Below are 17,706 nucleotides of genomic sequence, written 5' to 3' on the forward strand. Positions count from 1 at the left end.
ACCTCAGTGGCCACGCAAAATAAATAATGTTTTCAGTAGATAAAGAATGGATACACACTGCCTAGAAAGGTTTGGGCCAACTCTAGCTTGTACTTATCCTTCTGATTTGATCCTGGGAAATTAGAGAACTTAGGACAAATTGAAACTGCATAATGTAAACAACTTTTTATTAACACTGTATCTGTAGTACTTGCAAAACATTAAACGCAGTCCTTCTAACACTGCACCGTTAAGCATTAAAGTTGCACAACTTTGATTCAGTCTATGATTATTCCCCTCTTGGTTCCACTCATAATCGACTAGACCTGATGCTGAAAGACAGCTGTCCCATTCAAGGCAGTTGCACTTTCAGATTGTATGACTAAACAAAAGCATTTGGTGCTGGAACTGCACTACTTTCTGATCCCACAAACAGAAATGCAAAATGTGCCTCGAAGAGTTGCTTCATTCTTGCAGAAGCAGGGGAACCAGAGGTCGGCGCTGTAATGCAGTGATATTTACTTGAAATACTGGTCATCTAAAACTCCCTCCATAGCTTTGCACACTGAACAAGATGCATATAACTGTATGTGGCTTGCACCCCTAGATTCATTTAAATTTAAAACCTCTCCTTACATATATCCCCTTGAAAAAATGAAAAAGAACACCACACTTGTGTAAGTATGCTTTCCTTAAGGAAACAAATATTTTTTTTTTGTCATTTCTTTAATTGCTGGAAAATTCCGGTTTAGAAATAACTGGCCATAGATGTGTTTTACACTAACAAACTGAGCTGGTGCAGTGTGGCGTGGATATTCCACGTAGGAGATTCTCAGGCCCGAAGGTTCATCTGACTAGAGTTCCAGCCTTTTAATGAGCACATACTGGAACTTTATATTTTATGATAGAAAATAATATTTGGGTGATTATTATTTGCGTGCTTTCTTGCTGCTTTTTTAATGTTAAGAATGTATTGTGCAAGCCTCTTATTGTTTTAAGAGCAGTGATGCAGTACGACGAAGTCCTAGGATATTTAAGTTGCAGACTTGCCACAAGTTGAGACTGATCACAGCATTACAGTGGCTATACAGGCAATGCAGTGTTGATCAAGTTCTGAAAGAAGAATTTACAGATCCACAATGACAACACAGTAGTCCACATGTTACATCAACGTCTCCTTGGACACATGCTTAATTTTATTGACATTTTAAACATACTGGGCCCAAATCACAGGATTTTATAAAAATGACAGGCATTTAGCATTTGATGTTTTGATTTAGTTAAAATACAAAAAGGCATGATATCAATACAAGAACAGCAAAGGATATGACTGGACCTCACTTGAGCAACGAATGTCATCTGGTTGCTGTTGGCATGATTGAAGGCAGCCTGTCTCTGAGACAAGCTCTGTGCAACATTCAGCAGAATAGCTCAGAGAAACCAGGAAACCAGATGTGTGAGGAAAAGGCCACATTGTGGAAAACAGAGAATCACCATAGCTTCACTGGACACTTACTGTACATCCATCTGAGAAATCTGAATCATCTGCATAATCATCTAAAGGCTGCAAGATGAGAAATAACTGGAAGAATGATTGGGCAGGAAGCTCACTGTCTGTGAAAAGGATCTGCATGCCTGGAGGACATTCGGGGATAAAATATTGATAATGAAGTGACAAAATAGTCATCTTCTGTGGGGCAAACATGTGTGAGGAGGTGGCAGATGAATTGTATTTTGCCCTTGACAGGTCTGGCAGAAGATGATGTGTGCAAGCTATGCCAGCAGCTTTCCCATTCCTGCTAGCCAATCAAGAAGTCTCGGTATTCCAGCAGGACAATGTCTAACCACACCATGCTAGGATGACAATAATATCAGTATGGCTGCTTTGGGACCAGCTCAACAATGCCAACAACACAAGACAACTGGGACCAGCCAGCTTGGCTGCAGCTGCACAGAAAGAGTGGTGGAACAGCCCACAGCAGTCTGTTCAGAGGCAGCTTAGGTCTGTGCGTTGGCTCTGCCCGCACTGTTAATGTTCAAGGATGCCATGCTCATTACTAACATTGCAATGTATTTGTTTCACACTGAGAACTTTGCTGAAATATTCTTTGATCTGTATTTTTGTTCATCATTTCCTTTGACTCGTTTGAAATATAAGTTTGAAATATTTTAATTAATCGATAAGATGCAACTGTATAGTCTGCTATGTGTGCTAATGTTCATGAGTTTCTTAAAAAGCCTGTGGCTGCTGACCTCTTGCTGGCTGAGATGAAAACTGAAAATGTATTTATAAAAGGCTGTAACCACAAACCTGATTAAGACTAAACATAATCAGGAGGTTTTTAAAGAAATTGTCATTCAGTGCTTTTGCAGGCAAATGCTGCAGAAATTAAAATACACAGTAAAGTATACATATGTTTCTTGGACTAAACTATAAAAAATGCTTATTACAGCACACCTTACAGTTATCTCACTGTTTGAGTTGTCTCTGTGCACTTTACATTAAGTTGTGGATAAAACAGTAGTGTTATTATGAAGCTCAGAGACCGGCAACGTACCATGGAGAAAATTACCAGAAATCCCCTGAGTTAATGAAAAACATAGGTGAATTTTTAAAAAAATTTATGTGGGTTTCTGAAAGAATTATTTTGACACCATCTATGTTTTTGTTCATATGCAGGCTTTATGTAAACCACATTACAACTGCAGTTGTTGCAGGCTATTCGAAGGACATTTAAACCCCAAACTCTATTCATAGGAACTTAGGACAGGTATACATGCGCTGGGCCTCTGAATTTATACCACACAGACTTCCTGCTTGTAAATTTAGTGTTTTCATTCTTGTGCCGAAGCTGTTTTAGAAAGGAGGAGACCTGGTTACAGTGCTGATGTGCCTTACCAAAGATCACTTATCCAGACCAGGGAATACAGGCATGTAGACAGACCCCTTGTCCTGCATGTCCCAGCCATACAGCGGCACAGATACTGGGGCTTTGGTAAGTCACTTCTTGATGCTGACCTTTCCGACTACCTGCATCTGTTTCATAGCACCAGAGGTATCAATAACATCTTTGATATGAATGAGTTAATACTTAACAAGCACTGCCATCCTTGTGATTCAAAACGATGACAGTGCTTGTTAAATATGAACTCAAATTCATTTTTAAAGTATACTGTTTAGATATATTTGTGTTTACAGGATGGCTCGTTGTTCTTTGTTATAAACTCTGGCAGTTAAGCTTTTACAGTTTGGCTATCTGTCATATTTAGAAGCCTTTTTACAAACGCTATCACACATTGCCCATTATTGTGACAGAATAGGTCCTCAAGCCCACACTTGAAGCTGGCAGCTCAAAAGGACAGATCAGTGCCCATTTATACAACTAAGTAATCAAGTTAATGGACTCTGCTCAGGGATCCAGCTGCTGTGTTTCTACTGGGTTCCTGAACCCACAGCCTTCCAGTGAGGAGTCCAGAGCCCTCACTCCTGTATTCTGCCCCTGACAGCACCGCATGCTGGATACATATACTGTAGAACAAAACATCCTCCTTCCTGGAATGACATGCTCACATTACACCTCACAGAAGCCTCATATTTGCCAGGTGGAGTAATTAAACTGCAGTTTCAGTTACCTAAGGTGTAACTTTTAGTTGACACATTAAATTCTTTCACTTCTATAACAACCTGTCCTGTCTCTTGTTGATTATGTAGCCAGAATCTAACATTGAGCTACTGGCACAGCTGGATCTGACCCAGGGATCTGTGGGCAGCAGGATTCCCCCTGCATTCTGCTTCTCAGAACAGGCACTTACCCAGGTTAACCACCTGGGACTTGTGGTGCTTAGCTTTAAACACAGACCATTAGGAACTCCAAAAAGGGTTTGGCAGTTTAGGATTATGTAAACCAAGACAAACCACAAAACTACAAGTATGTTCCTGGCAGAGGCATTTTTCCTTTGTGAAGGTTTTTTCTTTAACGTAGGTTAAGGTCGAGAAGGGTTTCTGTGGCCTGAGCTCTGCCTGTGTTCACTCAGTAAATATTTCTGTCTAAAATTAGGGCCCCTCTGAATTCAGGAATTTCCAAATGAAAACCTGTGATAATCAGCATTGTTAAATGATAGTGATGCCCTCCAACTTTAAAGTTTAATACGTTCTGTTCTGTTGGCCTTAGTTTGAAAGAAATCACACAAGCGATCAGTCATTTCCGAGAAGTCAATCCCATGAATTAGCACACATTACAGGTTGCTATCATGGCTGCTGTCTGCCGTGCAGAATGGTTACAGCTTGTGGTAACTGCACTGCCCTGGCCACTGTCTCTGAGGCAGGAGGCCTTCCCTCGATCTGCACTGTCACTGAACACGGAATTGTTGGCATGTCTCTTACCAGCCCGCTGAGCTGCAAGCTTGACATCATCTTTCCACAGAGGGACAGCTACATGTGGCAGGGCTATATTAGGCTGTCCTTAGTGGAAGCTGAAACTCAATAATGTCTTCAATCATGTCTGCTCAACAATATGGGTCTAATAGCTGAGGATCAAAACAGTGGCAGTGCTGCGAACAGCTGGATTGAAATGTTGGCTTCTGGGGCCTGTAGGTTCGAAGATTAATTATGTGTGATCTAGAAAAGGTTACATGACTGTCATGCTGTGCATTTGCTGATTTTGAGAGGGCAAGACACCATTGGGTAAAAAATGTTTGTATGGGGGTTGTACCACATTTATTTTAATTTTATGCAAATATAAAAATTATACTCCAGGTAGCCAGCAAGCAGGGGCCAGCGATGGCTGTCAGTCAGTGTGGCTGGGCTGAGCTGCACTTGAGCTGCCCCCAGTATATTCCTGATAGTGTATGAAGCACCTTTAAATGGCCTGTGTTCAATCCAAAGGACAATTAGGTCAATCTGTTTTTAAGATCTGTTTCTCTTTAACCTGTGCGTTGAGATCAGTGTCTTTAAGGAGAAAAAAAAATACAGGTTGATATAAATAAGTATATAATTTTATTTATAAATATATGATATAAAATATATATATATACTATAATCTACAGTATAATACAGTAAAACCTATTGAATGTAAATCTATTTATATTTAATAAATGCAATAAAATGATGTAATAAATAATATGGATAGATAATAGATGTAGTACATACAATTATTACATCTATTTAAATGCAGAAAGTAGAATTAGAAGTTGCAGGATGGCTCTGTTTCTCTGGTATTGTAACAAGAACCAATTAATTTTCTTACCCATAAATGTGTGAAATTCTGTATATCCTGATGTGGTATAAACTACAGTGATCCACGGTGTCAAGCTGACAATTTTACGTTGGCGAGATGAAACCACTGATGTGGAGTCAGTGCTGGATCGGAGCTCTCTGGTTATCTGGGTATGTGCATTCAAATCACATTAAAAAAAAATGTAGAAACATAGTATATCGGTAGAGCTCTACATACAGTATCATGCATTTGGATGTTAAATATCTAGATTCAAGGCATTGGATCTACTCAAATCCCTGCTTTGAAAAGCGAGAGCAAACTGATCTACAGTTAAAAGTGGAAGAGGTGAGTCTGTACTGTATATTGAGTAACAGATTACAGCCGTCTGAGGTGCCTGTATCTGGCTACTGCATAGATGGAAAAAATGGATCTGTTTTCTGGAGATAGCAGCAGTATGAAACCACAGGCTAAAAAAAGTGTTCAGAAGGGCAAGAGGCTTTTGCCTATTAGTTCAATTTTTATAAAGATAGAACATGTTTCTGGGTGGCGATGGTGTAAGACTTTGTGCTGCATTATGTATTGTTCTTTGAGAGCAGTTTAGAACTCTTGCACAACACAGACAGAAGCTATTCAGAGATAACGCTAATACAGATCAAACAACAATAAAAGTTGGTCACTGATTCAAACCTTTTTTCTGCTTCTTACTGAGAGAAGGCAAAACTGACACATTTAACTGAGGGCAGAGCTGACCCAGAGTTCACAAAGAATTAGCATTTTCACGTCAGAGGATCCCACAATGCTTTGCATATCAGAGGGGAGCCACTTCATCCCCCGCTGAAGTCCAGCCCCACCTGGGAGACACACAGGGGCCACTCTGCACCAGCAGCCCCACCTGGGAGACACACAGGGGCCACTCTGCACCAGCAGCCCCACCTGGGAGACACACAGGGGCCACTCTGCACCAGCAGCCCCACCTGGGAGACGCACAGCGGGCATTCTGCACCAGCGTTCTCTCTTGGGGGCAAATAAGCTGAATAAGCAGTTGTTAGCCATGAGTACCATTTCCATTACAAGCCTGGGCTGGGGGAAGTCTCCTTTAGCTCAATCGGCAACTTCCCTGTTGAGTGACACTGGAGACCCGGGTTCGCGCCCAGGCAGTGAGGGACGAACTGGCAGGACAGGAGCGGCAAGGGCCGAAAGTCCAAGAACGACATCCCAATCTCCGTGTGGAAAACAAAAATATAACCCCTTCCTTGCATTACACATACAGTAGATACTGTACCTGAATTCAATATATAAGCCTGCATCCTAATTACTGTAGGTGGCCTGTTGCATGTTCCTAGCGCTGTGCCCTTTGAATGTTGTATAAATCTGACCCACGTAGCTCTGAGATTCCCAATTCCTCCAGGTGTAGGTCCTGTGTCTGAATGGCAGCTGGTCTCCTCTCGGGATGATGGCAGCCACCTCGTGTCCAGGGAGATGACACACTGCTGTTGACTCAGGGCCTCCCTGGCAGTGCTCCTGAGTGAAGAGTCTCACACTCTGTTACTAGTGTTTGATCGGCAGTCTATGCCATGTTGTTGTCTTAAGAGCTGCTGCCTTGAGCTCCCAAGTTTTGACTGTTTCCAGCAAATATGATTGGGGATGTTAAATGGAGTTGTCTGGACAGGCTGTTGTATTTGGCTTCATTTGATAACCCAGGACTAAGTCCTCTCTGACTGATTCTGTCTTGTCAGCCTCACCATCTGGGTTCAGACCTTCATGAATGTAGGATTTGTCACTTCCTTGATTGTCAGTTCCAGTAGCTACTGTACATCTCCATTGCCTTCACTTGCTGAGGGAGAAGCTGGATTTGTATCATTTCTCACAGATTCTGTCTGGATCCTGGGATTTTTCCAGGATCCTTGTTATACAATCTGCAAATCAGAAGCTTAAGGGCCATTTATAAGGCGATTCTGTACAGTGTTTTACAGTATTAGATTTTTCTGAGGTATACAAATATGCAGTGTGTAATCCCACACTTATTTATAGAATTCAATCCCCTTTTTGGAGATGAGAAACAGCACAGATCTTTGTCTAAAGCTTGTTAAAAGCAGTCAGCCCGTCTGTCTACGAATACCATGTTATCAGCACTAACTGTGATACTTCAGCCCCCAAATAATGATCAGAAAACAGCTGTTTTTACGCAAAGACCCTAAAATGCAAAGAGTTGTGGTTTTAAAGTTTGTTTCTAAAGTATAGTATTGAATGTGGCCACTAGCTGTATTAAAACCCTTCACAAAGTTGATGATGAGTTTTGAATATCTAGCATGGCTGGTGTTGATGTGGACTTAATAACCTGTCATTCGCTGTTCCTCTAGTATGCTAGGAGAACTCAGGATTCCTGAGCCCATGAAAGGTTAGGTGTAGGCAGGGTGAATGCTGCATTTGGAAATCTGTGAAATGGGATGGCACAGAGCTGTGGAATGGCTTGTTAGTTAACTTCAGGTAACTGTGGTTAGTCAAAATCAATATGAAAACAAAATGGGAGGTTTATTTTATAAGTATGTACGAACATAATGTAATAAAAATGAAAGACGAAGGCAAACATTTATATTGCTGTTTTGGACATGTTCTGTTTGTAAATCTTTTCAATGCTAAATAAAAAGTTAAAAAAAAAGAAAAATTGGGAGATAAAGCAGATGTTAAAGAACTGGTGTAATGTGATCTCTAGCACCAGTCAGGTGAATGTAGCCTGATGAGTTTAGACTTCCGTGCAATTTAGGTCCTGTTTAACATTAAAATTGAATAAAGTCGTATAGAAGGTTTAGCCATGTATTATTTTAAAATGAGGGACAGAGCAAGTTTGGTTCTGTAAACCTAAGAGCTGAAAGTACAGTAGTAATGGCAACCTTTAAAAAATTTAGAACCTACACCGATTTAGACTTCATTCCTTTTACTATGCTAATAATAAAAGCTCTGAAAGAGATATAATGTTAGAACATTAGTTTCATGTGGTTTCATAAGAAGAAAAGAGACTAACAATGAAATTAAACACAACTTCACTTCTTTGGCTATTGTTTGTTGTTTTAAATACAGTATCTAAGCCTTTGCTAATCTTCATCAGCAAGTCCAGGATTTCTCTGGTGGCTCAGACGGTACTCTGGGTAGGAGCCTTGAGATGCTGGTACAGAATGATGTTTTCGGCTGGTTGAACAGGTTTTCATAGTGAAAGAGATTTGTGGATTTTTAAAGAGGAAACGCTGAAATATGAGTTTAAACTTTCCAAATTTCAGTTATTTATAGAAAAGCATGACCTTTTCCAACTTCTCCTTTTCGTCACTAAACAGGGAATTCCACTGAAAGTGAGGCAAGAATGCAAGTCTGAAATAACCTTGTTTTTTTACACTAAGTGGGAAGCAACGAGAAGCGATAATTATGGTCTGTAGCAGTGTTTCTCAGTCCGCTGGATTTGATGGCCCACTCCTTCCTGAAACAGCAAATTGCAGCTTGCTGTTCGAGCTCCTTTGTGGTAACCGCTATATTGCTCTACGCTTCTGTGATTTTTATTCTTCCTTTGTTTATCAGACGCCATACGTACAAGTAAATACCCACTGCCCATTTCAGAACAAGAATCTGCTTTCTTCCTCTTTTTTTTTCAGCGTCGTGCAATTTTTACGAGAAACACGCCTTCGGAAACTGCCTCTACAGATTGCTCTGAAAAAGAAGGCACCATCAGTGTCAGAATAAGCACGTACCTGAGTTCAAGCCGGGGTATGGCCTGTGGTTGGCGCTCACAGCTGTGAGGGTTAAACTTTCTCTTGCAAAAACACAGAGCGGCCGTTGCTGGAAAGAAATCATATCATCCAGACCGCTGCCCACGCTCGAGATAAATTTGGATTTTATTATAAAAGGAGCTTTGTAGTTGCCCAGCATGTGGTCCAAGTCACAATTCCTTACAATCCCCATAACTTATTTTCTTTTTCCTTAACAAAGCCTACGGAAGACAAAGTGCCTCCTATGTGTTTCATAAATGGAAAATGAGTTATGGAAGTATCCTGTACTGAATATTAGACAAAAAAGCAGTCAGACTGAAAGGTGGTACGTCCCATTTTTGCAATGCTACCTGAAATATTTCCTTAAAGTCTGGTACAGTTGGTCACTATGCTCTAATATTCACTTTACCAATAACTTATTTATTGGTTTAAATAATAAAAAGACATTGTTTATCATGGTCTTATTTGCAAAAAGTATTTTTACACAGTCTTTTTTTTACAAATGAACCTATTTACAGTTCCTGTACAGGAAACTGTACAGATTAGTTTCTATTAAAACTGAGGAGAAGGTAATTTATTGAAACACATCACATGAATGAAGGTAATCATTAAGACAGACTATCCCTGCAGTTATAGTCCTTTTTCTACACATTTTATCTCTTATACAGTGTGTTCTGGTGCTTCGTCCCCGTTTTTCATGATAAAATTCCATTTACAATATTCTGTACCTAAACATTTAAGTCTTCTTCCATCCCTTATGATGTTTTCCTTAAAATCAAAACAGAAGTTCTGAACTGTATTATTTTTATGCATGTTTTTTTTTTCTCTGTCATGAATTATTTTAGGAAGAATAATTCTTTCTCTTGTGTACAGAAGAAAAATACCATAAATGGGTGTAATTATTGAGGCATGCACATTCATTTATAGAATCCCTATTAGAAAAGAGTCAGTTTGTTCCATTAGGTCTTGATGTTCCGTTTGCAGAGCTATGCACACTGACGTTTGTGAAAAACAGTATGACCTGCTTTATGTCTAATATTCTAAGAAAACGCCTATCACCACGTCATCTATTTTTGGCTAGTCGAGCCTGACAGAATTAAAACAGTAGATGAACTGTGCTTGTAAAGGCATGTAGTCAGTGCATACCTCAGTGCACACCAGTCCTGACCAATCATGCTGACTCCTGCTGACGGTTTTCTTTAAGAGTGCAGTATCCTGTGAAATATCCGATTAGCTCTAGGTGTTAAATTTGGAAAGGGTTGTAATCTTATTCTGCCCACTTTTCAGCAGCTGGGAAGCAATTAACCCACACGCCAGTGTATTATTGTCCTTATCATTATCTTTATAAAGGATATAAATATCCTTGTAAATGATATAATATCTTTATTACTATCCTTATAATGCCAGGAAAAAAACACAAGAAAGTTAATATTAGTTCTTCCTTAAAACCAGATGCTTGTTGAGCATCTATGCCTCTCTGAATTGGTACTGTATATTCTGCCAGGGTTAAATCTTGCCACCTGGCAATGGAGAGACATTGATTAAGCCAACACCTTCCATCAATATACACAAGCCGTTCCTTCACAGTCCCCACAGAATACTGGCTGCTTTTCAAACAGGATCTAAGCAAATAAATACCCGATTAAACACACTCGAGCACCTGACTGCTAATCTTTTTACCCAGTGATTCACACTGCTATTCTGTAAGAGTGCAGTGCAGTGCAGCATTATACTACTGTACTTCCTGTGTCTTTGATGGCCAGCAACTGAGTTTTTGTATTTCATTCTAATTAAAACATTCTGTAAAAAGGACACTGAGAAACTGAGAACATTCCACAGCAGAACTGGAGACAATTTGGCCAGTTAACTACGCTAATTAACTGCGAGCTTCAGTTTAAATGTAAACTATTTTTATTTTAATGTATACTCTTAGATTTTCATAAAGCCTCCTACCTTTTTTAAGTCAGCTGTGTCATGTATTCTTACAAAGTGTTAAGTAGAGCATGAAGGGCGTGCATATTATTCAGGCTAATAAATATTCATGATAATTTAGAGTAGGAGCTGCTGTTCTAGAGTAACCAAGGTGCATATTTCTAAAACGTCGTTACCCTTATTTTAATTATGTCGGTTGGATGCGTGATGTATGCGCCCTCTGCTGGCTGAAAACCTCATTACTATTTTGTCTGAAAACGGCCATCAATCGCCTAACGAGCCACTGGCAGCTGTTTCAGGGGCAGCATTCACTTGCTCAGCACGTGTGCAAGTGTGTTTCATTTTCTAAAACACTTTTGGATAAATACCATAATAGAATAATTGAATTATGTATGTTTTATAGTATTTTGTTATTTTAAATCTGTGAATGTAATTACTTTGATGTCTAGCAGACATGTACTGTACTGTATATGAGCATTAAAATGGGCATTATATATAATTTTAAACATTTTCATTTTTTCTCATGTGCATTAACGTTGTTTTATATTCACTTGTCCTACTTCTCCCTACAATTCTACAATTCAATACAATTCTGCTTATTCTACCTTTGTGTTACTTGCGATGATTCTGAGTAAATACGCCATTATTTGGAACGTGAATATGTTGTTGTGCTGTATTGTCCGGATGGAAATTCATAGTTACATTACACGGTCTCCCGGTCTCTCATCTCGCTGCAGCCCCGCTTCTGTTCTCTGTGTGGCGGTCACGCTGTTTGTATATAAAAATAGCTTCTAGCATTTTTATAGCGCTTTTCATTTCGCCCCAAAGGGTCCCAAAAGCGCCTCACGATTAGGAGAGTAGACCCACTTCACCCCCCGGAGGTTCAGCCCTAGCTGGGCTGCTACAGAGAAGAAAAAGAAATCGTGGAATTGTTCAAATGAAATCCTGCAACTTCGTGGCAGAAGTGTCTGAACAGTGCCATTGCTGCTGTCGGGTCAGTGCATAGTCCGGGTACATACAGCTGTCTTCTTATCGTCCTGATGCTCTGCAGAAGCTAAAACGATTGCACAATTGCCATTATGATCTACCTCCTAACCTACAGTTTCCGTTGTAGTCTGGGTGATCATGTCCAGCTTTGCACCGCTCCTCTAACGCGCGGTGGGTGCGGCACATCAGCTGTGTGAAACAGTGACTGGTATTCGGTCAGCCCTGTTCCAAAAGTCAGTGTGGAGAAAAAGGATACAAACCGGACATTTCTTCTCCCACGTTTTTGGAATTCTGTGCAGTGACATCCCAGGACTTGGGATGTAACTCACGTGCATGCTTCTCATTTTATTTCCAGAAGGAGAAAAGTAAAAAAAAAATATATATAAATGTATTCTTGGAATGGTTGATTAAAATAAGTTCTTTCAACTGAAAACAAAGCTTGTTTTCAGTTGAAAGTTGAAACGAATGGACCGCCCAAGCCCCAGAATCCACAGTGACCCCGTTGGGCCCGCTTCACCGTGAAGTACTGGCCCAGTGGGGTCCCCCCCCCTCCTCTCGCCTTTGTGTGTTATCGTTGCTGCTGCTCATTTGAGCATATATTCTAAAGAGAAGAGGAGAATCGTGACACAAACAGTGCAGGAAGAGAGCCGACAGCACTGAGCTTCTTGTTTAGCTGTTATTATGATGAGATCTATGAGATCTATCTTGGATTGTGGTTTTCTTACAGAACAGCTATGTTTAAATTATTTTAATTATTTTATTATTATTTTCGATACCCATTCTTGAACGCTTCTTTGCAGAAGTTTAATGGAAAGTATGGATTGTTGTAATTAAACGTCTTTTTAACTATAGGGGTACATAGCTTGCTAACAATTTAACTGCATACATAGAGTACTTGCTTTTTTGGCCTTGGATATATTCCAGTTATGTAGAAATGTAAGTTCAGTGTGCTAGCTTTAGTAAATTAGCGTGACCGTGCAGCCTTTTTTAAATAAGAAATAAGAAAAACAATTACTTCTGTTAACACAGAATCATACATTCATTCACAAATGAATCCCTATGGCTCTGGACATTTTTGGTTTAGAATGATTTTAGAGGAAAAGAATCCCTTATTGAATGCTACACCCAAAATCAGTCAGATGATTTCTGCATTCCTGGAACTACAGTACTATTGTTGAAATATATAATGCATATGTACTGTATGTACTGTATATACTGTACAGTAAGACTTTTACAGAGTTGCAACGTCTTACATTAGGTTGTTCACTAGAAATTGTTTTCACTCATTAGAATTTTACAACTGCTGAAAAAAGAGATGTAGGATCCTAGTGCTTATGCGGACACATACAGTATTAACATTGTAATAATGTTTGAAATATTACAGAATAAAATATTTAAAAAGGTATCCCAGATCCCTTCAGTTAAATGAATGTTTTTACGGATGCAGTACACATTATTGTTCTCTTTCCTCAGTCTTTTTTCTGTATTGTGCTCTCCATTCGAACTTAATCACATGAATGCATTGTTTGTTGCAGTTTATTGCTGACGCTGCATCTGTTTTGGAAGCTGAACTAAATCTAAAAGTAAAAAATAGAACTTTTAATTTTAAGGATACAAGTGTCGAGAGTGGATGTTGTTGAATACAGATACAAATGAATATGGATTTCTGAGGAACACTGCTCTGCCCTTTTTTGAGAAAAAAAAGCTTGAGATATTGATAAAAAAGCTGTATTTAGGGAAACAGCAATTAACAGTAGATTTCCATGGAAAACTGCAACCATGTTCTACAGATTGTACTATTATTCTTCTCCCAGAAGTTTTAAGGGTTGAAAAGGTTAATGTACTGTAAAGAACAGAGTTCATCTCTTTTTTTTTTTTACATGAATGAAAAATATGCAGGAAAAAAAAGGAAAACTCCCCACTACATTTACCAGGACAAAGTTGCAGTACCAGCAGCCTTAAATATGAATCGCCCTGAGGGGTTTGTGTGGTGTTCACAGTTCATTTATTCAACTCCACATTAAAACACGAGTCCTGTGGGATGCTTTCTGTTTGTTTTTACCATCTCTTGCATTCCATTCACTTTTTCAAGAGCTTATTCAGAAACATGATTTATTCATTCCTTTGCAAAAGCTCTTCAGATTGAAAATAAAAGTCAGAGAAGCAATCCTGAGCATCCTCACCAAGACCGATGAAAATCCACTTTAATTAGTTTTACTTTTAGCAAAAGCTGAATCTTTTTTTTTTTTTAAAAATACCATTCATTTACGTTTTCTCCCACCCAGGATATTCATAAAATTACTTCCAGTCTTTTTGAAAGACTGTTTCACAAGAAACACAAGAACATCTGACAGAAGTGTTTACTGGCTAATTTTCTTTATAATATTTGTAATATGTTCTTGGGTTACGGTGTATACTGAATTAGTGTGCTCTTACAGTATTCAGTTTTGAATTTTATTATGTGACTGAGCCTTATTCAAATTGTATCTCAAAGCAGTTTTTTTAATTAAAGTACTGAATACACTGGTAATAGAAAAAGGGTGTGCTGAATTAATAACTAAAATAACAGACACATTCCTGAAATTCTGTATCCGCAGATATAATATAATATCTTGCTTAGTTATTATGTTTTCATATACTGTAATTGTTCATGGGTTTCAAGGGCATACACTGTGCTTTTTGAACTGTGCTTTTGTGATTTTTGAGTTAATGCATTCAAATGACCAAGTAAGAAGCCAACAGCCAACAATACATTTCACAGTAAGTACATTAATCTTATTTTACTTATTTCGGGATTTCTTCTTTTTCTGTGCTCTCCGGTGGAAAGACAGCTTGATGTGCGGCCCCCTTTAGTCCTGTCTGCTGTGAAACGGGCTCCTGCTCCTGAGCGATTAATCACTCCAGTAAAACAGGGGCCCTGGCCCAGCGCTCCCGATGTCACCTTGTTGGTTACGGCCTTATCGACGGTGCTCACAGGCCTTGATTACATAAACAGAGACACTTCAGACCATCGTGTCATCGTGAAGCTTCCTGCTAATCCTTTCATTCCCCCTAATGGCTCAGAGCTTGTGCTGCTTGTCAGCTCTGGCCTTTGTTCTTGTCTTTCATCTGCGGTCTGCGCGTCGCGCGAGGCTGTCTGCGCTGTGACTGATGGGCCCTGATGGGGCCGGGGGGCACTCCTTCCAGCTCGGCATGTAATACGCTGGAAATACCTTCTTGGGCCGTAATTGAAAGACCAGGGATGCGCACTGCAACTTTAAAGACAGGCTTTGAGAAAGGTCTTTGTACCCATTTGATTATTTTTCTTAAATTACACCCCTGGTTTAAACGCATTTGCATATACTTTTGTCCCAGTTCATCTTAAAACTGCAGAGAAATCATTATTTTGTGCCGAACACTAATATGGCATATTCAGTGAAGATTCAAGTTTTGAAAGGCAGTCTTGTGCCTTTGAAATGCTGAATTACACTGATTACGTTTTTTGTTCCCTCTATAATTTCAAAATTTGATTGACCATTTATTAGTACAGAATAGCATTATAACCAATAGTATTTAGGAGATACAGGCACACCCCATTCATGTGAATGCGATGAAGTCCTTTACTGATGTGTTTGGCTTTAACCTGCCTGGTTTGTGTGATGATCACCTGGCCATGTGGGAAAGGAAGGAAGTGAGACCCAGAGAGCTGTAGCACTGGTGATGGTTCTGAGGATGACGCAGGCTTGTTAGCATGATGGGTGCTGGGAGATCATGGTTTAAAGGCCCTTTATTAAGGGAAACACAGTGATTCTTGAGAACTGATGTTTGTCTTTCTCCCCGATCTTCTGTATGAGTTCCAATTACCGTGAAATGTGAGATTAGCCATCAGATGCACTCTGTGCACTTTTTTTCTGCATTTCCAAGAACAATGAACTGCTGAGAACTGCTCGTTTTTGGTGACTTTACCGTGTGTCTGTTTTTTTCACTTCTCGGTTTTGGGCAGTGATCTGATGATTCTCCACGATCCAAGTGCAGTGACAGCGTTATTATAGCACTGAGATAACAGCACACAGATCTGAACCATGAGAAGAGGGACTGGTATTGGAGCTTTGATTGCCAAATGCACAGCAGGATGTTTTTCTGTTTATTTATGTAATTTAATATGTGCATTGGGGTTTACAGTCTTGAAGTATTTGAAGACGTTTTGTAGAAAAATGTTAATGCAACGTTTAAAGATAACAAGCCTGTCCTGTGATCTGGGCTATAGCATGACAAATTATCTCGGCATTGTTAGGTTTCCCTTAACTCAGGGATTAGGGAATGTAAATGTTAGATAAACAGTCACACCAGTTTGCTTATTCAACAAATTAACATTCCTTATAGTTATAGCTATGCAATGCATTTCTTCACCCAAATATGATACTAAAAAAGTTATGGACATTGAAATTACAGTTTCTTTATCTAAGAAATAGTCCGAGAGTACTAATGAGAATTAAAACGATGTAAACTGCCATCATCTATATAACAAATTAAGAGCTTTGAGGTGCTTTGGAAAGTGTATTATTATTACTTCATTGCATTTTGCACTGTATCAGCCGTCTCAACATGTGGCCATCGTGTCTGGTTCTTTCACTATTTCTGCAGTTCTTACATTGCAGAAGACCTTGCTTCCGCGACTTGGGTTTCTCTCTTGCCTGTTGTTGACGTGGTGGCCTCTGGGGGGAGCTGTTGCGGAGGGATCAAGTCTCCGTGAAACAAGGAAAGAAGTAACACAGTGTCATCTGTGGAGCTTCTTTAATCCTAAAGCACGGAAATCAGTCAAAATGATATTTCAGGAAAGTAATTTATATGCAGATGATCCGCTAACAGACTCCTTAGCTCTTTCTGAACACTATGGCGTGACTAATTTTGAGAAGTGGGTGGGTGTAGCTTGCAAATTTAAGTACCCCAATGAACATAAAAAGAGATGACATTTAACTGCCACTTTATTCAGATTTTAAAAAGGAAATATTTTGTGAGGACAGGAATTCGGATCTTGAGACAATGCAACATTATGTACAGACAGTGGATCTTTTATTTCACCCTAGCTCAGATTAAACTGCTCTCTTTTGTTTGCTGTTTACTTTGCCAGGGATGCAGTACGCATGCTTGTGTGTTTTTGTGTTGGTAACAGCCGCGTGAGCTGCTTTTCCAGGCCACAATGCCCTTTAAGGTCTTACAACTTCAACCTTAACAAAAATCAAAGTCTTTTCACTTTTGTCTCATTTACTGTACAGTACCTTGTTTCTTTATGTCCCATGTCAGTCTTTTTTCATTAAGGTCACTTTCTGTTATGGTTAAAAAATACATATGAAATAATTGTGAATTTCTCTCTGAATAATTCTTGAGTAAGGTCTTAGATGCACCTTAAGCCCACAGTACAGTTCAAATGTGAAGAAGAAGAGACTCTTCCTCGACACTGAAAGACTTTCTCAAGAGCCACTTAGAAAGAAATGTTTGCTGGCTGATTTCACAGGATTATCAGGAGATGAGCACCACATGTAAAACTAATAAAACCTGAAATAAAGGGTTCAGCTATAATAGTTTTCTTTGGAGGTGACAGCTATAAGATGTTTAACATGAAAGGGCCTCGGGAAAATTTGAATAAGAAATGACTGTGATGAAATATAATATATAACAAAATGTGATTATCACGTTGCACATGAAAGAGGAGCACTGAAGTTTCAGAAGTATCTGTTTCTTATTAGAGTTTATAATTTCTAATAACCCAAATGTGAGAACTGCCTTTTGCTTTCTTAATCTCAGAACCATGAGCTAACTGTGATACTATTCTCATCACGTCTACAAACCAGCAATTA

At 39.3% G+C, this 17,706-nt stretch overlaps 1 protein-coding gene across 5 annotated transcripts in view; it reads left to right on the forward strand.

Annotated features, from left to right (window-relative positions):
- The window catches only part of LOC148823179 (histone deacetylase 9), a 178,701-nt gene that overhangs the window by 27,558 nt on the left and 133,437 nt on the right, over positions 1–17,706 (forward strand). For 2 of the 5 annotated variants that reach the window (XM_088928544.1, XM_088928537.1), the window contains exon 2: positions 2,832–2,975. The exons of the other annotated variants lie outside the window; for them this stretch is intronic. In XM_088928544.1, coding sequence (XP_088784670.1) covers positions 2,832–2,975 — 144 coding nt within the window. The remainder of the gene's footprint in view (positions 1–2,831; positions 2,976–17,706) is intronic. 5 annotated transcript variants of the gene reach the window in all.

The sequence above is a fragment of the Atractosteus spatula genome, chromosome 12 (genome assembly GCF_055471065.1).
Source record: "Atractosteus spatula isolate fAtrSpa1 chromosome 12, fAtrSpa1.hap1, whole genome shotgun sequence".
Taxonomy (NCBI): Eukaryota; Metazoa; Chordata; class Actinopteri; order Semionotiformes; family Lepisosteidae; genus Atractosteus; species Atractosteus spatula.